This window comes from Entelurus aequoreus, linkage group LG21 (genome assembly GCF_033978785.1).
Source record: "Entelurus aequoreus isolate RoL-2023_Sb linkage group LG21, RoL_Eaeq_v1.1, whole genome shotgun sequence".
NCBI classification, from domain to species: Eukaryota; Metazoa; Chordata; class Actinopteri; order Syngnathiformes; family Syngnathidae; genus Entelurus; species Entelurus aequoreus.
In genome coordinates, this window is record NC_084751.1 from 18,603,590 (window position 1) to 18,628,772 (window position 25,183).

The window sequence follows — 25,183 nt, forward strand, 5'->3', positions numbered from 1 at the left end:
GTTTTGGTCTGCTGGAGCCAAATTAGCCCTTACGTTATCTAGCAGCCTAAAAATGTCATTATAGAATAGACAAGGTGTCTATGCGATGCACACGGACGACGGATTCTCTCTCCGCTTCTGTCATTGCAACGATCGCCTCCTCACAAAGAGCGCAGTGCTGCCATTTATGCGTAACTGTGCCAGTTTACAAGTACCTTCCAGATGTGCTAAAAATAGACGCAAAAAGAGCAGCCACATACAATTTCAGGCTTGATAAATCATATGATGGCCACTAAATGATTACATTTGCATATCCGCATCCCTGTTTTGTGGCCATTCTGATCAGCATATATTCTGCAAAAAAATCAATACAGACATGGTAAATAAATTCTGTTCACTATTTTGCTCATTTAAGAGACGCAATCCTCTGCGCATGAGCTTACTTTGCAAGCGAATCAAGTTTGCACATGTTTTAATACACACAAACCTTTAGTAGATCAGGCCTATATTAGTAAAATAATTCAGTATATGCGGATTTAGAGTTTAACAAAGACAGACATTTGTGTTTATTTTGAGGGCGTTGCAACCGTAGACATCATAAATACTCGCTGCATTGGCCGCTGGCGCGCAGGAAATTTGGCCGCCATCTTGAACCGGTCATCTACTACAGAAAGCAGCAGAAAGAAAAAGACTTACTTTTCACAAGTAAGAGTGAATTTGTGAATTGTGAATCAATGATTACTGTCCTGTATCCATGCCCACCAGTGAAATTGTTGTTCGCTATAAGCTACTGTATATTCAGTGCCAGTGTTTTAGATATAAATTGAGATTTTATTAGTGAAAACACTGACTTAGATTATAACTGACACAATAATGATATCATGGATAAAACAAATAGCAAATTTAATTTGAAAATATAAACAACTGAACATCTGACTGTACAATAGTTTGTCATTAGGCTAATTTGGCTGTTGATGTATTTACAATTTTATCAAACAAGATACATGAAAATAGGAATTTTGTTGAATACTCAACTGATTTGTATATGTATATATTATAAATACAAATAAAATAGTGTGTGTAATTATATGTGTTTAAAGTGTTTGCAAAATATACCTGTCTATAGTCTAGTCAGAGTAATGTAGTATTGTTCATTACACTGTGAATATTCAAATCTATCCATCCAGCCATCCATCTTTTTCTGCTTATCTGAGGACGGCTCGCGGGGGCAGCAGCCTAAGCAGAGAAGCCCAGACTTCCTCTCGCCAGCCACTTCGTCCAGCTCCTCCCAGGGGATCCCGAGGCATTCCCAGGCCAGCCGAGAGACATAGTCTTCCCCGTGGCCTCCTACCGAGCCCTAAACACCTCCCCAGCGAGGCGCCCGGGTGGCATCCTGACTAGATGCCCGAACCACCTCATCTTGCTTCTCTCAATGTCCAGGAGCAGCGGCTTTACTTTGAGGTCCTTCTGGATGACATAGCTTCTCACCCTCTCTCTAAGGAAGAGCCCCACCACCCGACAAAGGAAACTCATTTAGGCCGCTGGAGCTTGTCTTCGGTCATAACCCAAAGCTCACAACCATAGGTGAGGATGGGAACGTAGGTTGACAGGTAAATTGAGACCTTTGCCTTCCGGCTTAGACCCTTCTTCACCACGACAGACCGATGCAGGGTCTGCATCACTGCAGACGCCGCACTGATCCGCCTGTCGATCTCACGCTCCACTCTTCCCTCACTCGTGAACAAGACGCTGAGGTACTTGAACTGCTCTACTTGGGGCAAGATCTCGTCCCCAACCCGGAGATGGCACTCCACCCTCTTCCGTGCTAGTACCATGGACTCGGACTTGGAAGTGCTAATTCTCATCCCAGTCGCTTCACACTCAGCTGCGAGAGCTAAAGATCCTGGCCAGATGAAAACATCAGGACCACATAATCTGCAACCGGATCCCCTCAACGCCGTGACTGTGCCTAGTAATTCTGTCCATAAAAGTTATGAACAGAATTGTGGGACAAAGGTCAGCCCTGGCGGAGTACAACCCTCACTGAAAACATGTCCGACTCACTGCCGGCATGCCGGACCAAGCACTGACATCAATCATACAGGGAGCGGGCCACCAAAATCAGACGGTCCGATACCCCATACGCTCTGAGCACTCCCCACAAGACTTTCCAAGGGACACGGTTGAATGCCTTCTCCTAGTCCACAAAGCACATGTAGATTGGTTGGGCAAACTCCCATACACAGTCAAGAACCCTGCCGAGAGTATAGAGCTGGTCCACAGTTCCACGACCAGGACAAAAAACACTTTGCTCCTCCTGAATCCCAAATTCGACTATCCGGCGAAGCCTCCTCTCCAGTACACCTGAATAAACCTTACCGGGAAAGCTGAGGAGTGTGACCCCACGAAAGTTGGAACACAACCTCTGGTTCCCCTTCTTAAAGAGAGAAACCACCACCCAGGTGTGCCAATCCACCCCCCCCCCCCCCCCGATGTCCATGCAATGTTGTAGAGTCTTGTCAATCAAGACAGCTCCACAGCATCCAGAGCCTTAAGGAACTCCGGGAAGATCTCATCCACACCGGGGCGCTGCCACTCAGGAGCCTTTTAACTATCTCTGCAACCTCAGCCCTAGAAATAGGAGAGCTCACCACGGATTGTCCAGGCACTGCCTCCTAATAGGAAGATGTGTAGGTGGGATTGAGGAGGTCTTCGAAGTATTCCCTCCACCAATCCACAACATTCTGAGTCGAGGTCAGCAGCACACCATCACCACCATACACAGGGTTGACAGTGCACTGCTTCCCCCTCCTGAGGCATCGGATGGTGGTCCAGAATCGCTTCGAAGCCATCTGGAAATCGTTTTCCATGGCTTCCCCAAACTCTTCCAATATCCGACTTTTTGCCTCTACAACAGCCAAAGTTGCAGTCGGTACCTGTCCGCTCCCTCCGGGCTCCCATGAGGCAAAAGGACCTGATAAGACTATTTCTTCAGCTTGACGGTTTCTGGGATCACAACAGGCACCGACCACTTTGTGGCCACAGCTCCGATAGGCCGCCAAGACAATGTCAATCAATCAATCAATGTTTATTTATATAGCCCTAAATCACAAGTGTCTCAAAGGGCTGTACAAGCCACAACGACATCCTCTGTACAGAGCCCACATACGGGCAAGGAAAAACTCACCCCAGTGGGACGTCGGTGAATGACTATGAAAAACCTTGGAGAGGACCGCATATGTGGGTAACCCCCCCCCCCCTAGGGGAGACCGAAAGCAATGGATGTCGAGTGGGTCTGACATAACATTGTGGAAGTCCAGTCCACAGTGGATCCAACACATCAGCGAGAGTCCAGTCCACAGCGGGGCCAACAGCAAACCATCCCGAGCGGAGACGGGTCAGCAGCGCAGAGATGTCCCCAACCGATGCACAGGATAGTGGTCCACCCGGGGTCCCGACTCTGGACAGCCAGCACTTCATCCATGGCCACCGGACCTATGCAACTCCCCCTCGCAAGGGACAGGGGAGAAGAGGAGAGAAGAAAAGAAACGGCAGATCAACTGGTCTAAAAAAGGGGGGTCTATTTAAAGGCTAGATTATACAAATGAGTTTTAAGATGGGACTTAAATGCTTCTACTGAGGTAGCATCTCTAACTGTTACCGGGAGGGCATTCCAGAGTACTGGAGCCCGAATAGAAAACGCTCTATAGCCCGGATACTTTTTTTTGGCTCTGGGAATCACTAATAAGCCGGAGTTCTTTGAACGCAGATTTCTTGTCGGGACATATGGTACAATACAATCGGCGAGATAGGCTGGAGCTAAACTGTGTAGTATTTTATACGTAAGTAGTAAAACCTTAAAGTCGCATCTTAAGTGCACAGGAAGCCAGTGCAGGTGAGCCAGTATAGGCGTAATATGATCAAACTTTCTTGTTTTTGTCAAAAGCCTTGCAGCCGCATTTTGTACCAACTGTAATCTTTTAATGCTAGACATAGGGAGACCCGAAAATAATACGTTACAGTAATCGAGACGAGACGTAACGAACGCATGAATAATGATCTCAGCGTCGCTAGTGGACAAGATGGAACGAATTTTAGCGATATTACGGAGATGAAAGAAGGCCGTTTTAGTAACACTCTTAATGTGTGACTCAAACGAGAGAGTTGGGTCGAAGACAATACCCAGATTCTTTACCGAGTCGCCTTGTGTAATTGTTTGGTTGTCAAATGTTAAGGTGGTATTATTAAATAGATGTTGGTGTCTAGCAGGACCGATAATCAGCATTTCCGTTTTCTTAGCGTTGAGTTGCAAAAAGTTAGCGGACATCCATTGTTTAATTTCATTAAGACACGCCTCCAGCTGACTACAATCCGGTGTGTTGGTCAGCTTTAGGGGCATGTAGAGGTACGGAACATGTGACTTAATGTCCAGCACCTCCCTCGTGACATGTTCAAAGTTCATCCGGAGGTGCGAATTGAAACTCTCTCTGACGGGAGACTCTGCTAGACGTTCCCAGCAGACCCTCACAATGCGTTTGGGCCTGCCAAGTCTGACCGGCATCCTCCCCCACCATCGGTGCCAACTCAATAAAAAAGCTCTGCCCTTCTCTTCACCCGAGTGTCTAATACATGAGACCGCAAATCCGATGACACAACCACTGAGTTGATCATTGAACTGTGGCCTTGGTGTGTCCTGGTGCCAAGTGTACATATGGACACCCTTATGTTTGAACATATCCCTGAGGGAGCACTCCAGTACTCCTTCCAGGGAATCCAAAAAGGGGGATTATTCTGACACGCTGTTTGGTGCGCAAGCACAAACAACAGTCAGGACCCGTTCCTCCACCCAAAGGCAGAGGGAATCTACCCTCTCGTCTATTGGGTTAAACTCCAACGTACAGGCTCTGAACTGGGGGGGGAAACCGGAATTTCCACGCCAGCCAGTCGCCTATCATTGCTTGCAACGCCAGAGTCGAAGAAAGTCCAGCCCCTCTCGAGAGGAGGGTTCTCAGCCCTTGCTGTCAGTCGGAGTGAGTCTGACAAAATCTAGCCGGAACTTCTCGACTTCTCGAGGGAGAGGTCTACAGGTTCAAAATGGCGGCCCCATAGCTCGTTAGCGCCAATAGGCAGTAGCGGTCGATGTGCCGTCTATACATATGATCTCTATGGTTGCAACAAGAAAATTGGCCCATGAACAATTGATCACACATTTGATTCCTCACAACTCACGTGTGATTGGGCATTCACGTTGGCTCCGTAATTGACAAGCTCAGCCACTACTTTCTCCTGGCCTGCCAGCGCTGCGATATGGAGAGCTGTGTTTCCTTTCTGGAGGTCACACAGAAGGAAAGCGATGTAAAAGATACATGTGACACTGCCCCCGTTACGCGTCTTTCATGTAATCTCAGTTTGAAGTGTTTCTTCTGAGAAAAAAACGCACATACCTTGGTGGTGGCCTCCAGTTCAATGCCATCATGAAGGAGCTCAAGAACCATCTTCACATGACCCTCTTTAGAAGCCAGATGTAACCCATTAAGGCCGTTCTTTGGGAGAAAACAGAGTGGTATGTTCACTTTAAGCGTAAATAACAAATCTTACGTGCAAAAATATCTGAAAGGCCAACAGAGTGTTACGGTAGACTACAGTTGTATTCCTTTGAAGGGATTATCTGTATCGCAACATTTGTGTAGTTTCATCTGAATAATCCTTTTAATAACCAGGATTAATATAACCGCAGATCACATTAACCCTTGTGTGCTGTTCATATTGTTGTTACTCAGCCAGTGTTTGTGGGTCTGATGGACCCGTTGCATTTTGTAGCTTTTAATGCCTCACAATCAAACACTTTTATGTTAAAATACTGACTTATCCCAAAAAACATCTGTAATGAAGTGCTTTGAGAAGCTGGTAAAGGAATACATTGTCTCCAGACTTCCCCCCACATTCGACCCATACCAGTTTGCTTATCGCCCTAACTGATCCACAGAGGACGCCATCTCCTCTGCACTCCACCTGAGCTTAGAACATCTAGAAGGAAAGGACACACACGTGCGGATGTTGTTTCTGGACTTCAGCTCAGCATTCAACACCATCATCCCGCAGCACTTGGTGAGCAAACTGGCCCCCCTTGGATTCAGTACCCCCTATGCAACTGGCTGCTTGACTTCCTCACAGACAGACCCTAGTCTGTGAGAGTGGGCAACAACACCTCCAGTGCCATCTCCCTGAGCACCGGCTCCCCCCAGGGCTGCGTCCTGAGTCCACTGCTGTTCATGTTGATGACCCATGACTGCTGCGCCAGGTCCACTACTAACCACATTGTGAAGTACACAACAGTAGTGGGCCTCATCCGTGACAACAACGACATGGACTACAGGGAGGAGGTGAAACATCTGATTGAGTCGTGCAGAACCAACAACCTGGTCCTGAACGTCGACAAGACCAAAGAGATCATTGTCGACTTCAGGAAGCACCAGTCCAGCCACGCTCCACTCTTCATCAATGGCACAGCGGTGGAGATGGTAAGCAGCACCAAGTTCCTGGGGCTGCAGATAACTGACAATATAACCTGGTCCCTACACACCGGAGCTCTTGTAAAAAGAGCTCAGCAGCGCATGCACTTTTTGCGTCGGATGAAAAGAGCACAGCTCCCTCCCCCCATTCTCAGCACATTCTACAGAGGCACTATAGAGAGCCTGCTGACCAACTGCATCTCTGTCTGGACTGGAGCCTGCAGTGCCTCAGACTGGAAGTCTCTCCAGAGAGTGGTGAGGACGGCGGAAAAGATCATCAGGACTCCTCTTCCTCCTATCCAGAAGATCGCAAAAAGCCGCTGCCTGACCAGGGCTCAGAAAATCTGCAGAGACTCCTCCCACCCCCACCAAGGACTGTTTTCACTGCTGGACTCTAGAAAGAGGTTCCGCAGCTTCCGTAGCAGAACCTCCAGGTTCTGTAACATCTTCTTCCCTCAGGCCATAAGACTCTTGAACGCATAATAATAATTGCCTCAATTCCCCCCAAAAAATGGATTAACTCGCTGGAATATAAAGACAATATAACATACATCCATAAATGTGGATGCATATGCAAAAGTGCGATATATTTATCTGTACAGTAATCTATTTATTTATATCTGCACCTTATTGCTTTTTTATCCTGCACTACCATGAGCTATTGCAACAAAATGTTGTTCTTATCTGTACTGTACAGTTCAAATTTGAATGACAATAAAAAGTAAGTCTAAGTCTAAGTCTAAGACCCACAAACACTGGCTGAGTAACAACAATATGAACGTTGCATGGACATTTCTCTGCCAGTTTCTGCAACCCACAGGGATTCTTCTTTTGTGTTTCTGCACCTGCGGTTCCCACACAAGGTTGCAACATTGTTTGTCAACACTGTCTGCTCTCATTTTCTCGCACATTTGACCCTCTGATGTTCTGTGTACCTACACTCTGTCCTCCCCCTGTCTGTCTGTGTGTGTGTGTGTGCGTGTGTGTGTGTGTGTGTGTGTGTGTGTGGTACACAGAACATCAATTTCCACACTTCTATTAGCCCCGGGTCCAGTGGACCCGAACATCTTATATGTAATAGAAGTGTGTAGGGGGGGGGGGGTGTATGGTGTGTGTTCATTAAATATGTATTCTGATATATGTTCTTCACAGAAAATGAGCCAACGCCAGTGAGTCTCAGTTTGAAAAATTAATTAATTGTATCATTTTTCTTTGAATAAAAATCGAAAACGGGTCCCACAGACCCGAACACCACACAAGGGTTAACTCAAAAGTAATACATCTCTTATGGCAACTTAATGAATTAATCAGCAGCACTCTTTAAATATGTTGCATTAATTCACTCGCAAGTAAAACAGCAAATACTAACCACCTGAATCAGTTGGCTGGATACAAAACAAAGATTTTAACACAATGTCTCAAAGGCTTCGGACTTGGCATCCGTTTTAAAAGACAGAAAACGTGGCAGCCTGCGTATGAACTCTGAAAATTAACGTACTGCTGGAATCTCAATTTCAAAGGCCATTGGTTTAAAGCTGTATGCTTCCTGAGCTGTACAGTTGGGCTGATTCCTCTCGCTGTGCAGCACATCCCTCGTCTCGTTACCGCCTCTCTAAAAATAGACTTTAAACCCATGACTGCAAGTCTGCTCTGAAAAAATGCACAATGTGATGATAGTGATGAGCAAGCAGCCATTTATCTGTGTGTACGCCTTAATTGTCCCTCAGTTTCTCAAGGGGAGGGCTCCCAACTCTTGCTAAAACCCACCTGACCACCAGGAGTCTCAGTTATCCATACTGTTGTCCACATTTGCAAGCAGGATGCCTTTGAGTGGTCCTAAACAACATTTTGTCGAAGTCCCCATGTTGGTCTTAAATTTTACTTACTTTTTACTAATATTATTATTAAACCCCTGAGGGGTTCCATCCCACCCTAAACTTAACATCACCGCACCACATACACACGTACTGTAAATTCCGGACTGTAAGACACTATTTTTTTCCTACGCTTTGTACCCTGGGGCTTATAAAATGGTGCGGGTAATTTATGGATTTTTCTTCGTTGATGGAGATAATGCAAATAGTTTTCATAAAACGCAGGCAAAGGCAGTGAAATTGTTATTGTTTGTGCAGTGGCCCCATCTTTTGGACAAGTTTGCACACTGCAGGTTCTGCGGGGTGAACGTCTACAGTGTTTCTTTCTGTTTAGTGCTTTTAACTGGAAGTACAAGTGCTGTTTCGTCTTCTAGTTATCCATAGCTTTTCTACTTACCATATTTTTCGGAGTATAAGTCGCTCCGGAGTATAAGTCGCACCGGCCGAAAATGCATAATAAAGAATGAAAAAATATAAATATGTCGCACTGGAGTATTAGTCACATTTTTTGGGGAAATGTATTTGATAAAACCCAACACCAAGAATAGACATTTGAAAGGCAATTTAAAATAAATAAAGATTAGTGAACAACAGGCTGAATAAGTGTACGATATATAAGACGCATAAATAACCAACTGAGAACGTGCCTGGTATGTTAACGTAACATATTATGGTAAGAGTCATTCAGATAACTATAACATATAGAACATACTATACGTTTACCAAACAATCTGTCACTCCTAATCGCTAAATCTGATGAAATCTTATATGTCTAGTCTCTTACGTGAATGAGCTAAATAATATTATTTGATATTTTACGGTACTGTGTTAATAATTTCACACATAAGTCGCTCCTGAGTATAAGTCGCACCCCCGGCCAAACTATGAAAAAAATGTGACTTATAGTCCAAAAAATACGGTATATGGTTTCTTTATTCATCACTCCAAGCAACGTTTGTACGTTTTACTACATTACTAAAACTATTATAACTATACTAAACAAGTATAACTTACCTATACTAAACAAGTATAACTTATCTATACTAAACAAGTATAACCCATTCATATTTCTAAACCATCCAACGTGTGATGTCTGTAGGGCAGTGGTTCTTAACCTGGGTTCGATCGAACCCTAGGGGTTCGGTGAGTCAGGCTTGTGTGTGCATCCGGATTGTTATAAGCGCAAAGTTGAAAAGCCAGCATCTGTGATGGTATGGGGGTGTATTAGTGCCCAAGACATGGGTAACTTACACATCTGTGAAGGCGTCATTAATGCTGAAAGGTACATACAGGTTTTGGAGCAACATATGTTGCCATCCAAGCAACGTTACCTGCTTATTTCAGCAAGACAATGCCAAGCCACGTGTTACATCAACCCAAGTTGATGTAACACGTGGCTTGGCATTGTCTTGCTTCATAGTAAAAGAGTGCGGGTACTAGACTGGCCTGCCTGTAGTCCAGACCTGTCTCCCATTGAAAATGTGTGGCACATTATGAAGCCTAAAATACCACAAGGGAGACCCCCGGACTGTTGAACAACTTAAGCTGTACATCAAGCAAGAATGGGAAAAAATTCCACCTGAGAAGCTTAAAGTGTGTCTCCTCAGTTCCCAAACGTTTACTGAGTGTTGTTAAAAGGAAAGGCCATGTAACACAGTGGTGAACATGCCCTTTCCCAACTACTTTGGCACGTGTTGCAGCCATGAAATTCTAAGTTAATTATTATTTGCAAAAAAAAATAAAGTTTATGAGTTTGAACATCAAATGTCTTGTCTTTGTAGTGCATTCAATTGAATATGGGTTGAAAAGGATTTGTATTCCGTATATATTTACATCTAACACAATTTCCCCAACTCATATGGAAACGGGGTTTGTATTAAATCAACATAAAAAACACAATATATATACGTTATATATCAATATAGATCAGTACAGTCTGCAGGGATACACTCCGTAAGCACACATGATTGTATTTCTTTATGACAAAAAAAAAAAATACAAAAATAAAAAATACAAAATACAAAAGAAATTAAAAAAAACATACAGCCCCCCTCCCCACCTGGTCCGTGGGACAAATTTTCAAGCGTTGACTGGTCCGCAGCTACAAAAAGGTTCGGGACCACTGGGCTAGAGTATACAAATGAGCTTTAAGATGGGACTTAAATGCTTCTACTGAGGTAGCATCTCTAACTGTTAACGGGCTCCATAGTACTGGAGCCCGAATAGAAAACGCTCTATAGCCCGCAGACTTTTTTTTAACATGGACATCGGCGGTGGTGCCTCGGCAGACCGGGTTGGTGGTTTCTTACTTTAAGAAGAAACCACTATCGTGGGATTACACTCCTCAGCCTTCGCGGTAAGGTCTATTCGGGTGTACTGGAGAGGAGGCAACACCGGATAGTCGAACCTCTGATTCAGGAGGACCAGTGGAATTTCCCTCCTGGTCATGGAACTGTGGACCAGCTCTATACTCTCGGCAAGGTCTTTGACGGTGCATGGGAGTTTGCCCAACCATTCTACATGTGCTTTGTGGACTTGGAGAAGGCATTCGACCGTGTCCCTCGGGAATTCCTGTGGGGAGTGCTCAGAGAGTATAAGGTATCGTGTAAATGTGGCGCTCCTCCTTGTATGATCGGTGTCAGAGCTTGATCCGCATGGCCGGCAGTAAGTCGGACCTGTTTTTAGTGAGGGTTGGACTCCGCCAGGGCTGCCCTTTGTCCCAAATACTGTTCATAACTTTTATGGACAGAATTTATAGGCGCAGTCACAGCGTTGAGGGAATCCGGTTTGGTGGCTGCAGGATCAAAGGCCTACTGAAACCCACTACTACCGACCACGCAGTCTGATAGTTTATATATCAATGATGAAATCTTAACATTGCAACACATGCCAATACGGCACTTATAAAGTGCAATTTTCAATTTCCCGCTAAACTTCCGGTTGAAAACGTCTATGTATGATGACGTATGCGCGTGACGTCAATTGTTGAAACGGAAGTATTGGGACACCATTGTATCCAATACAAAAAGCTCTGTTTCCATCGCAAAATTCCACAGTATTCTGGACATCTGTGTTGGTGAATCTTTTTCAATTTGTTTAATGAACAATGAAGACTGCAAAGAAGAAAGCTGTAGGTGGGATCGATGTATTAGCGGCTGGCTGCAGCAACACAACCAGGAGGACTTTGACTTGGATAGCAGATGTGCTATCCGACGCTAGCCGCCGACCGCATCGATGATCGGGTGAAGTCCTTCTTCGCTCCGTCGATCGCTGGAACGCAGGTGAGCACGGGTGTTGATGAGCAGATGAGGGCTGGCTGGCGTAGGTGGATAGCTAATGTTTTTAGCATAGCTCTGTGAGGTCCCCTAGATAAGTTAGCTTCAATGGCAAAAATCCCACGACTACTAGTTGGCGAGGCAGGCCTAAAAAAGGGGCATGGGTGCAATTGGCCGCGGATGCGTGTCCCAATCAACAATCAGAAATCGGTGTGTTCAATCACACAATAAAAGGTGTGTGGAAACAGAAATAAACACAGAAAAAACACTAACAAAGGAAAAAGAAGACCGGTTGTGACAACCCCTGTCTTTAAAAATTAGTAATAACTAGTAATAATGGCTTTCTCTTGGCTAATTGTTATTCTTTAAGTTACAAGCAAAAATTTGAGATGCAAGTATTCCCGCCATTAGTTAGAGAAACAAATGTCACAGTGAACCCTGTAAGAGCCAAAAATAAAATCTGGTTTTATCCGATAGGATTATTTTATAGCTAGAGATTGACATAACATTGTTTTCCAAACATGGGAAGGAATAACGTGACTGTGAAGGACAGCACTCAGATGAAGCGGATGATAGTCATTGAATTAAAGAAAGAAATCATCAAAACTTGACAAAGCAAATTGAGGGTATCACTGCAGAATATGCAAGCAAAGAATGTTAAAATGATATCCAAAGGGCGGACACATGGAAGTATGAAAAAGCTGCTGATGATGTGTTTGTTGGAGAAACAGTTTGAATGATATACTGTAGAAGTTCATTCTCCAAGATAAATGCTGTACATCAGTGGTACCCAACCTTTTTGTAACTGGTGACCGGTCAACGCTTCAAAATGTGTCCCACTGACCGGGGTATGGTACTTTTTTTATTTATTTTTTTTGTCACAAAAAAATACAATCATGTGTGCTTACGGACTGTATCCCTGCAGACTGTATTGATCTATATTGATATATAATGTAGGAACCAGAAATATTAATAACAGAAACAAATAACCCTTTTGTGCGAATGAGTGTGAATGAGTAGCCTATAAATGGGGGAGGGAGGTTTTTTGGGTAGGTGCACTAATTGTAAGCGTATCTTGTGTTTTTTATGTTGATTTAATAAAAAAATAAATGTTTTTTTTTTTTTTAATATTTAAAAAAAAAAAAAATTATTTCTTGTGCTGCCCGGTATCAGTCGATCCATGGACCGGTACCAGGCCGCGGCCCGGTAGTTGGGGACCACTGCTGTACATTACATTACTTCAAACAACTAGTACATACTATTGTATTTGTTATACAATATTTCTATCTATTACTTTAAAAAAAAAAAAAACATGTTACAATTGTGTTGTTTTGGGGGGAGGGTAGTACTACTGTATTGTTCGTACATAATCATATAGTAATTATTGTACAAATACAAATATTGTACGTCTGACATCGTACATCAGGCCTGGACAATTATTTTGACTGTGTCTGGGGGCCGGTATATCTATTTTAATAACACTAATACAAAACCTCACAATGTCTGATTGAATGCTAAAAATATTATGACAGACCGCCTTAAAAAACGGAATGGAATTAAAAAAATGTTCACTAATGAGACACCAAGAATGTACATGAAAATAAAGAATGTGCAATATTAACTATGAACGGTAAAACACTGAATATCGACAACATATGAATGTCACAACTCCTCTCGATCAACATATTTTACAATCAAGCGAATTGCAACAAAAATGCAAAAAACGCAGCGAATTATGAACGGGAAGGGTAAAAAAAAAAACACCTACAATCTGATATATCACTACATTTTAGAACTTTGTTGTAAAAATCTCCTTCCGCGTCTGTCCCTGACACCCGCATTTCAGGCTGGCCGCTCTGGAAACGCTCTGTGGAAACAGACCACACCCACACTGCTTGGTGCCTCGTCTGAGCTGCTGTGACGTAGATTACCATAGTAACTAGTACATCATGCAAAAGCGCAGATTCCAACCATTGAAATACTTTGTATAATTCAAGACTTCCGGAAAATTTGAAAAAATTTGGGGCGGTATAGCTTGGTTGGTAGAATGGCCATGCCAGCAACTTGAGGGTTCCAGGTTCGATCCCCGCTTCCGCCATCCTAGTCACTGCCGTTGTGTCCTTGGGCAAGACACTTTACCCACCTGCTATTAAACCATTTAAACCAGTGCCACCCACACTGGTTTAAATGTAACTTAGATATTGGGTTTCACTATGTAAAAGCGCTTTGAGTCACTAGAGAAAAGCGCTATTTAAATATAATTCACTAATTCACAAAACATCACTGCACATCATAATGGCAGCTACAGTTTCGATCTTAAAGATCTAAAAAAATGATTTGGGAATGTCCGGCGGGCCAAATTGAAAAGCTTAACAGGCGGCATGCGGTCTCCGGGCCTTAATTTACCCAGGTATGTCGTACATCCTGCCCTGAGCCTAATGTTGTGCATGCCCTCACATTCTTTTTTACAGCCAGGTGAGGGCGGTGTTCTTCTAGTGGCAGCTATTTTCCAAAAGGGCTGTTGGTAATACTGCATTAGCTATACTAAGTATACACAGTATGTAGACATGTTTTTACTGTAGCAGTAAAAACATGTACAAACTGCATGTACAACAATTTTCCTCAAAATACAATAACTTTTAGATTCTGTAGCATAATTTCCCATCTGGCAACACTGTACTGCAAAGTCACTTAGTCGACAAGCTTGTCTTTTGCAAGAATAAACAAGAAAGAAAAAAAAATATTATATTGTATCCATTTTTCTTTAATGCTTTTTTAATAACCCTCATATTTCAAAGTGCCGTCCCTCAACTATGTATGTGTGCTTGTGTGCATAATGTGTATGCTATACACAAGTTTAATTGACTGGATTTGCTGTGTTGAACTTATGATGCAACAAGATGTAAGAGGGGGGAAGTTTGGGGCCTGGAAGATTAAAAGTACTACCGTATTTTTCGGACTATAAGTCGCTCCGGAGTATACGTCGCACAGGCCGAAAATGCACAATAAAGAAGGAAAAAAACATATATACGTCGCACTAGGGGAAATGTATTTGATAAAATCCAACACCAAGAATAGACATTTGAAAGGCAATTTAAAATAAATCAAGAATAGTGAACAGGCTGAATAATTGTACGCTATATGACGCACAAATAACCAACTGAGAATGGTATGTTAACGCAACACATCATGGCAAGATTCATCCAAATAACTATAACATATAGAACATGCTATACGTTTACCAAACAATCTGTCACTCCCGATCGCTAAATCCGATGAAATCTTCCTCCCCGGTGTCGCCTCTGGTATGCGCCATTTCCTTTCTTTCTGCTGCTCGATCGCCGTTTTCTGCTGCATATTTCACTACGTCCGGCTTGTAATCTGCAGTATATGATTTCCTTTTCGGTGCCATTTTAGTTCAGCCCTTCTCAGTTTTTATAAGTTACCGCCAATGTTGAAATAATAAATTTTAATAGCTACGGATGTAGCAGCAGTTAGCATCCCATGACCCACAATGCACTTCTGCCATGACGCACAATGCACTTCTGCCATGACCCTCCCCCGCCGAATTCTTATTGGTTGACGTGTGTGACGATTGCGGACATTTGCTTCGTCTCTTTAGCGAATGAGATAAATAATATTATTTGATATTTTACGGTAATGTGTTAATAATTTCACACATAAGTCGCTCTGGAGTATATGTCGCACCCCCAGTCAAACTATGAAAAAAACTGCGACTTATAATCCGAAAAATACGGTATATCCTGAAACACTGAATTATTTATGTATACCACTTTAGACAAAGGTGGAGTATTCAAGAGTCTTGAATTTTTAATTCCCTTTTCTTTCTTTTTTATTACTCCCTGTGAAGACACGCTCTCTTTTGAGGAGTGGGAAAATATATGTTGCAATTCATTTATCCACTAAACACTTCTAATAGAACTAAAGTTTTCCCTCTGTAGGATCAAATTGATTTATTCCATGTTTTAATTCAGGCTGTTTCATAATAGTGACCTTGTTACGGTGGAAAATCCAAATACCTTCCTAAAGTGTTATGAAACATCACCCCAGGGGTGAAAATATTTTTTGAGTAATTCAAGTACCTCAAATACAAAAACTCATCAAGGAAATTTCTCTGCCTCAAGGAATTGTTTGGCAAAGCTAAAAGCACATATTGGTCCAAACACTTACTTGTACAGGAATTAAGTGGTTGCAGTGTTTCCCATATATCCATTTATTTGAGGCAGACATTTATAAACTGTTTCAATTTGCCATGTCACAAACGTATATTTAATGCTTCCGGTTTGCCCTTGCTCATAAACAAATCGTAACTAATCTTCACAACACACCTCATGCGTATCTGCTTTGCCAGAGACATAGCAGATGGGATATGTGCTTCCAATTTAGCAACTTTTTCGCTAAATTTAGCAAGGGCATTAACAGTTAAAAAAAGTCTTTGGCACCAGCCGCTAGACTAGATCTGACCAATCTAAGTCTATGAGCATGAACTGATGAAGCCTATTTGGATGAGAGGCCAAACGCCTTCTAAGACAAACCAAACAGTCCAGTTGAAATCGATTGAATGCCCTGAGATAACATTGATCTGGATGAATGAGAACATCTACAGACAGTTAAAGAAAGGTGCGTGTCTTGCATCGTGCTTATATTCATAAACAAATATAAGCTGTCACAAAAAGTATTTGCTGCGAAGACAAAGCTCTGCCACCACAAGCCCAGGGCGTGTGCATTACCATTGTTCATGGTCACCGTGCTTCAGGAGACCAGTGTAAAGTTGGCCCCCCCACCTTGTCCAAATCTTCCCAAACTTGTCCCAAACAGTTGTGCAAAATGTTTTTGTTTGTGCCATTTCGGTTTTTAAGTTGTTGTAAAATACATGTTCTGACCAGAGATGTCATCCAGCGCGTAAATATTTCACAGATGGACGTATAAGTCTTATGGTTCTACTAGTCAAAATATGTTTTTTTGTTCACACATATACTATCTCACAAAACACACAGCCCAAATAATTCAACAGGTATTTTATTATATGTTACTAAGGGACAAAACTCATTTAAGCTTGGCTATAACTTAGAGTAGTCAATGTACAGCTTGTATAGCAGTATTTATTAACCATACTCAACACACAGTCATGTGATAATTGCCTAAATAGCTGGCAACAACAGTAGCAAGACAATTGTGTCTTGCCTTGTCGGGTATGTTGGTGGTAACATTATCGTATGGAGCTGATATGGGCTGCCAGCCCAAGGGAGCCTCAATGAGGAAAACATGAATTCCCAAATAGAGGCATTCTAAAGCAAAACCTGATCCCCTCTCTTGGGAAACTGTGCTGCATGACAGTTTCCTAACATGATAATGTGCCAAAAACAACACCTCCAGGATGACAAGTGCTTTGCTGAAAAAGCTGAAAGTAAAGGTGATGGCGTGGTCAAGTACAAAACCCAAAACCAGTGAAGTTGGCACGTTGTGTGATTCGTAAATAAAAACAGAATACAATGATTTGCAAATTATTTTTAACCTAATTTCAATTGAATAGACTGCAAATACAAGATATTTAATGTTGGGACTGAGAAACTATTTTTTTTGGCAAATAATCATTAACTTAGAATTTAATGGCAGCAACACATTGCAAAAAAGTTGGGGCAGGGGCATTTTTACCACTGTGTTACATTGCCTTTCCTTTTAACAACACTCAGTAAACGTTTGGGAACTGAGGAGACCAATTTTTGAAGCTTTTCAGGTGGAATTATTTTCCATTCTTGCTTGATGTACAGCTTAAAGTTGTTCAACAGTCCGGGGTCTCCGTTGTGGTATTTTAGGCTTCATATTGCGCCACACATTTTCACTGGGAGACAGGTCTGGACTACAAGCAAGCCAGTCTAGTACCCGCACTCTTTTACTGTGAAGCCACGCTGTAACACGTGGCTTGGCATTGTTTTGCTGGGGTGTCCATGATAACGTTGCTTGGAAGGCAACATATGTTGCTCCAAAACCTGTATGTACCTTTCAGCATTAATGGTGCCTTCACAGATGTGTACGTTACCCATGCTTTGGGCACTAATACACCCCCATACAATCACAGATGCTGGCTTTGGAACTTTGCTCCTAGAACAGTCTGGATGGTTGTTTTCCAAAGTTTCCAAAAACAATTTGAAATGTGGACTAGTCAGACCACAGAACACTTTTCCACTTTGCATCAGTTCATCCTATATGAGCTCGAGCCCAGCGACGCCAGCAGCGTTTCTGGGTATTGTTGATAAATGGCTTTCGCTTTGCATAGTAGAGTTTTAACTTGCACTTACAGATGTAGCGACGAACTGTAGTTACTGACAGTGGTTTTCTGAAGTGTTCCTGAGCCCATGTGGTGATATCCTTTACACACTGATGTCGGTGTTTGATGCAGTACCGCCTGAGGGATCGAAGGTCCGTAAGTGCAGTAATTTCTCCAGATTCTCTGAACCTTTCGATGGTATTACAGACCTTAGACGGTGAAATTCCTAAATTCCTTCCAATTGCTGGTTGAGAAATGTTGTTCTTAAACTGTTCGGCAATTTGCTCACGCATTTGTTCAGAAAGTGGTGACCCTCGCCCCATCTTTGTTTGTTAATGACTGAGCATTTCATGGAAGCTGCTTTTATACCCAATCATTGCACCCACCTGTTCCCAATTAGCCTGTTCACCTGTGGTATGTTCCGAATAAGTATTTGATGAGCATTCCTCAACTTTCTCAGTCTTTTTTGCCACTTGTGCCAGCTTTTTTGAAACATGTTGCAAGCATCAAATTCCAAATGAGATAATATTTGCAAAAAACAACAAAGTTTTCCAGTTTGAACATTAAGTATCTTGTCTTTGCAGTCTATTCAATTGAATATAGGTTGAAAAGGATTTACAAATCATTGTATTTTGTTTTTATCTAGGATTTACACAACGTGCCAACTTCACTGGTTTTGGGTTTTATATGTGGGGCATCGTCAAGAAAAAGGTGGAGGAGTGCAAGATCTCTAACATCTACCAGCTTTGTTATGTCATCATGTCATCATAAAAATTAATTAATAAATCCTTAATATACGGGTTTCATATTAGCCGCCACACCTAACAAAATAAAGTAATATAATGTATTGTAGCGTCCAGGAGAAAACAAAGTCTGACGCTCTTTTTAGCTTTTATGGCCAATTTTATGCTAACAACGGGCCCAATTCCAACACGTTTTTCCTCCGGGCACACACGTCTCCTAGACCCACAAAACTTGTTCATTCTCCGCCGAAACGATGTGTTCACAGCATACTTGCCAACCCTCCCGTTTTTAGCGGGAGAATCCCGGTATTCAGCGCCTCTCCCGACAACCTCCCGGCAGAGATTTTCTCCCGACAAACTCCCGGTATTCAGCCGGAGCTGGAGGCCACGCCCCCTCCAGCTCAATGCAGACCTGAGTGGGGACAGCCGTTCTCACGTCCGCTTTCCCAGCAGCTTGCCTGCCCAATGACGTCATAACATCTACGGCTTTTAGAGAGTAGAGTGCACAACAAGGAGAGAGAGTTCTTGGTTTCTTATGTGGGTTTATTGTTAGGCAGTTTCATTAACGTCCTCCCAGCGCGGTAACAACACACAACAACAGCAGTCACGTTTAGTCTACCGTAAAGCAGTTTGTCTGCCGTAAACAGCAATGTTGTGACACTCTTAAACAGGACAATACTGCCACCTAGAACACTGAAATTCAAGTATGTCTTTTATTTATATGTATAATAAAAAAATAAAATAAAAAATAAAAATATATATAGCTAGAATTCACTGAAAGTCAAGTATAATTGATTTGGTGAATTCTAGCTGTAAATATACTCTCCTCTTAACCACGCCCCCCGCCCCAAACACCACCACCCGACCACGCCCCCCCCCCCCCCCCACCTCCCGATATTCAATTCAAAAATCCTTTATAAAATATATTTATTGAATAATACTTCAACAAAATATGAATGTAAGTTCATAAACTGAACATCAAATCAAGTAGGCTATTCCATTCATTACCATAAACCCAGAGTTTCCCCCATGGCCCATGCCATAATGGTTTCATCCTACCTGGCGGTGCCACACGGCACCAACTGTCAATCAACTATCGATGTAGAAAACAATGGAGGCGTGGTTAAAGCGTAGCAGTAATGCAGCTGAAAACAAGGAAGAACATGTGCCAAAGAAGGCCAAACCTGAGCCGGCAAAATTCAGACAGTATTCCGAAGAATATGTGTTAATGGGATTTACGGCTTCGAGTTGTAACCCCCCCAAGGCATTGTGTTTTTTCTGTGGAGAAATGTTAGCGAACAGCGGCATGAAGCGGCCGCGCATCCTCAGCGGCATCTCTGGACAAAACACGCTTGCCATGTAGGTAAGCCACCTGATTTTTTAAAGAGGAGACTAAATGAATTCAGGTCATCTCAAGACACGTTGCGGAAAGCCTCCACAACATCAGCCAAAGCCCTGGACAACGTTCCCTCTAAGGTGCGCGCCTGCGCAATTGCGCACCGCTCACGCGTCCTCAGCGCACTGCAAATTAATGCCGCGCAGGAAATCAAAAATCCCATCTGAACTTTAAACAAAATAAACACATTACAATTTATTCTGTATGATTTTGCAATGCAACTCTGTGAGTGACAGGTGACAACAAGAGTGGCCCCAATGAATAAAACAATCTTTGTCAACACAGTTCAATTATCGTCTGTCGAGACACTTTACAGACAGGAATTCCATCAATCACTTTATTGAGCAAAACTGTTTGTAACCACACCAAAAACATGAGTAAAAAAAACTTTTATCTATAAAAAAATGGTAATTTTCTGCCATACAAACCAGGCTTAAACCAACTTTGTCATCCGTCGTTTCAACAGAAGCCGCTCGCTCGCTCACCTGCACCAACACACGCACTCATGGCACTTAGCCAGTGCTGCGTTTATGGCCACAAAAAAAGTCGGACAACCCCAACGCCACACAATGTGTAAATGCCAGGTTGTAACACTGACTCCACAATCAGATGTGTACTTATTGTACTGCCATTTATTAAGAATGTTAATCTAAGGATATTATTCATGAAATACTGTCACTAGACTAGTGTCTTTGCTTGTTGCTAAAGCCAAAAAAGCCGTTCACTATCGCTGAAGAGCTGATAATTCCAGCCGCTGCAGTGCTGGCCGAGACAGTACTGGATAAAAACGCAGCCGAGAAAATAAAGAATGTGCCTTTATCAAATGACTCTGTTTGCCGGAGAGTAGATCAAATGGGAAAAGACATTGTTGAGCAAGTTGTTGGAAAACTTAGGGACTCATTTTCCCTCCAGCTGGATGAATCCACAGATATTAGTGGAAATGCACAACTTGTAGGTTTTGTCAGATACATCGGTACTGACGATATTTATGAGCACATACTTTTTTGTAAAACATTAGAGGGGAAAACAACAGGAGAGGACATTTTTGACAATCCCCAAAGAGGGCACTTTCAGTTGATGATTGCTTCTGTGTAGAAATCTTGATTTATTTATTTATTTATTTATTTTATTTTGTTTTTATTTATTTATTTTTTATTTTTTTTAATAATGTCCTGCCCAGCTTCTCAGGCAAATCATATAGTAGATGTAGATGCCCATATCGGCTGTTCAGATTTACTTTACAAAAGAGAAGTGTAGGATACTTCTCTTGTTGACTTATTTGTATTTGACTTTATTAAATGTATTTATATTATCATTTGGTGCAGCCGGGCCGTAGCAGGAGGGGATAGAAAGAGAAAAAAAAGGAAGACAGAAGGGGGAATTGTGGGGACAGAGAGACAAAAACAACAACAGCAAACACAACAACAACAACAACAACAGAGCAACATCAGCAAATACTGCATGTACAAATATGATGGTAAAAGTAATAGCAAATAAGCAGTTAGTGAAAATGAAAAATAATACAGAAATGACAATGAGCATTATTACATTAAAAATTAAGCAATATGAGTACCAATAGAAATAGCGCTATTGATAATAAACAATACCAATACTTTACCTTTATTATCAACAATACATTTGTTCAAATGCAACAATACATATACGTAATGATAACTTGAGATACGAAAGAATGCAGAAAAATGGAGGGGAAGAAAGAGAAGCAACCTACATTAACCTTGTAGATTGTTATAGTAACAATAGGTTAAGCTTTGTCAGTGTGCCATGCGTTATACCCAGTTTACCCTAGGGCAACAACGTTAATATATGTTTGATGAAACGTGATTATGTGCATGAGTGTATGTGTGCATATGTACTTGTATATGTACAGTATGTGTATATGTGTGCTTGTACAGTGAATGTATATGTACAGTATGTGTATATGTGTGTTTGTACAGTGAATGTATATGTATAGTATGTATATGTGTGTGTTTGTACAGTGAATGTATATGTACAGCATGTGTATACAGTATGTGTGTTTGTACAGTGAATGTATATGTACAGAATGTGTATGTGTGTGTTTGTACAGTTAATGTATATGTACATTATGTGTATGTGTGTTTGTACAGTGAGTGTTTATGTACAGTACGTGTATATGTATGTTTGTACAGTGAATGTATATGTACAGTATGTGTATACAGTATGTTTGTATAATGAGTGTGCATGTGGATGTACGAACTTTGAGTGTGTAAATATGAACTGTATTTGTAGATGTATGTGGGAGCGTAGGTACCTATGTATGTGTGTATGTATGCAAGTGTGTATATGTGAATCTGCATGTACAATACATTTGACTCCCAGTGTGTGCGGGAGCCAGAGTACGGCCCCAGCCTCCCCGAGAGCCCAACCCACAAACAGTAGGTGTGGTGCCCAGGGAACCAGGGATCACCGCCCCCACGCAGCCAAGCCGGACAGCGACAGGAACCCCAGAGCCTGGCCCACCGTGCCGCCCACAAGGGCCAGGAGCAGGCCGCAGACAGACGCACCCGGCAGAGGACAAGGCACGAGAAAAGCAGGGGGAAGCCAGACCCCAAGCCAGCGAGAGACCCCACCCCACACGGGCAGAAAGGCGGGATGCCCCGCCCGAGGGGCCCGGAGACCCCCCGCAACCAGACGGGAAGACCGCCCCCGCCCCACCGGCAACCGGGCCCCCACAAGCCCCCCCATCCCCGGAGAGCGCGGCGAGGCCAGCCCCAGGCCACCCCACCCAAACCGTCCGCCACAGGACCACCCAGCACGGGGCCACGGGAACCACCCACCCCACCCGCAGGGACCCCAACGATGGAGATGGGCAACCAGCAACCGCCCCGCCGAGTCCCCCCCCTGAGGTAGGGGAAAATAAATAAATAAAATAATTATAATAATAATATTAATAAAATATATTAAACTATAATTTTTTTTAAAAGAATTAAAAGAAGATCACATACATGCTGACACACAAGGTCGCCGCCCCAACAACTGGCCGACTCGCAGCACCTCGGAATACCCTGCAGCACCAAGCTACCACAGTAGACGCAGGGACCAGACCCAGCAGGCCCCAACCAAGACGGGCACCCGGAAGGGATGGACGGTGGGACCCAGGAGCTCCAGACACGCAGTCCGGATGCAGTAGCCCGAGGCGCCGACCCCCACCCGACAGGCAGGCCCCGAACGTACCCCCAGAAATATACATACATAGGTATATACATACACATACACATGTACACCTACACATACATACACATATATACACATACACATATATACACATACAAATATATATACATACATACATACATACACACACATATACATACATATACACAGTTTGTCAGCCCCGACAACCACCACGCGCGCGCGCTGCCACCAATCACAACATCAGCCACCCCCCTGCACCAGACCCAGCAGCCACGGGCGCCCACACCACAAACAAACGGCAGCAGCAACAGCAGCCGCAACACACCCAGACAGCCAGCACCACCCAATCAAATCAAAGCGATCAAAAAAAAAACGCGACCAGCAACCACACGCCAACAGGATCACGGAGACCAGCCAGCGCCGGCCCGCCAGCAAGCCCAAACGCCAACACGCAAACAAGAGACACCGACACCCCCCCCACCAAAAGACCCCACCACCCCAACCCAAACCCGCACAAATACACCACCGCCCAAACAACCGAGACACAGCATCCAGACCAGACACGGGCGCCGCGCCGCCACCACATCTAGTCACCAACAGAGACCCCACAGCGCAAGGTCGGGCCACACGGGCACGGACCCCACCCAACAGGAAGCGAGACCCGCCACACACAAATAAATAATAAGATTAAACAAAAATAATAATAATAATTTAAAAAAAAAAATACAAATACAAATACAAATTAAATTAAATTAAAATTAAAAATAACAAACAAAAATAAATAGATAAAATAAAAATAAAATAAAATAAAGTAAGTAAATAATAAAAAAATAAAAAAAATAAAACAATTCAAAATAATAATAATAAATAAATAAAAGCCTGGCAGGCCACCAGAACGCAGTCCCCGGAATCCGCGCCGGCCGACGAGGCAATGAAGGGTGCGCCGAACACCAACCCCCCCACATGCATGTGTACAAGGCCCCCAGAGTGTCTACTGTGTAGTTAAAATTAGGAGGTCTGCCATTACAGCCGGCCTCCAGTCCCTATTGATGTGTGTACTGTAGCGTGAGTGAAATATGTATGCTTGTGGGAACTAATAATGCGAATAAAATTGGGGGACATCAAGGTCTTGGTGGGTCCCAACCAAGCCGAGCCCTCCAAATCCTAAGTGTCTAATATGCAGCTAAGATTGAGGGATGGACGAGCAGGGGACAAGACAGGAGGACTGGAGCCCCATAGGAGGCATCCCCATCCCCCCGCCATGCCTCCCCGCAGGACAATCCCCCAAAGTCCTATATATGTGTGACTGTGTGTGCTATAAGTAGGAGTAGAGGGCCCGGACATCCCCCCCAGTCCATGCGGCCGATAACCTGGAACTACGGCCAGAAAGCCGCCACCCCCCCACGGCCCGTGACCCACACCAGACCAAATTAGCGTGACGCCACGCGAGCCCACCCCCCGCCAAACAAAGCCATCCCCCACCCGCCCCAACCCAACCCCGCAGAGCCCATACCAGCAACCAAACGCAGAAAAACTGCACAGCCCCCATGCCCAATGCAAACACCGCATCGTGCCCATACGAGTCCCGGCCAGGGGACGGCGCCCCTCAACGGGGGAGGAAGCCAATGCATCCCGTCCGCACGCCAGCCCCCAAACCAGCCGGCATGCCCACGCCAGCCATCCCCCACAACCCCACAAGCGCACAGATACCAGCCACAGTCCCCCAACCACTCCAACCCAACACGGCGACGCCAACCGCCGGCAGTTCCACCGCAACCATCACCACCACCGCCCGTCCGCAGTACAAACACCCGCAGCCGCCGAAACCGAAACAAAAAAAAAAGCGACCGACCCCGTAAACCACAACAACGCACACCCCCAGCTACCACAGAGGCCACTAACCCACCTACCCCAACTCATCCAAAGCCAGGCCAATCGATC

General features: G+C 43.7%; 1 protein-coding gene across 1 annotated transcript in view; it reads right to left on the reverse strand.

Annotated features, from left to right (window-relative positions):
* Positions 1 to 25,183, reverse strand: part of ank1b (ankyrin 1, erythrocytic b) — a 251,906-nt gene that overhangs the window by 122,022 nt on the left and 104,701 nt on the right. The window contains exons 3-4 of the mRNA XM_062031115.1: positions 5,424 to 5,522; positions 5,209 to 5,307 (exon numbers count right to left, since the gene is read on the reverse strand). Of these exons, the coding sequence (XP_061887099.1) occupies positions 5,209 to 5,307; positions 5,424 to 5,522 (198 nt within the window). The remainder of the gene's footprint in view (positions 1 to 5,208; positions 5,308 to 5,423; positions 5,523 to 25,183) is intronic.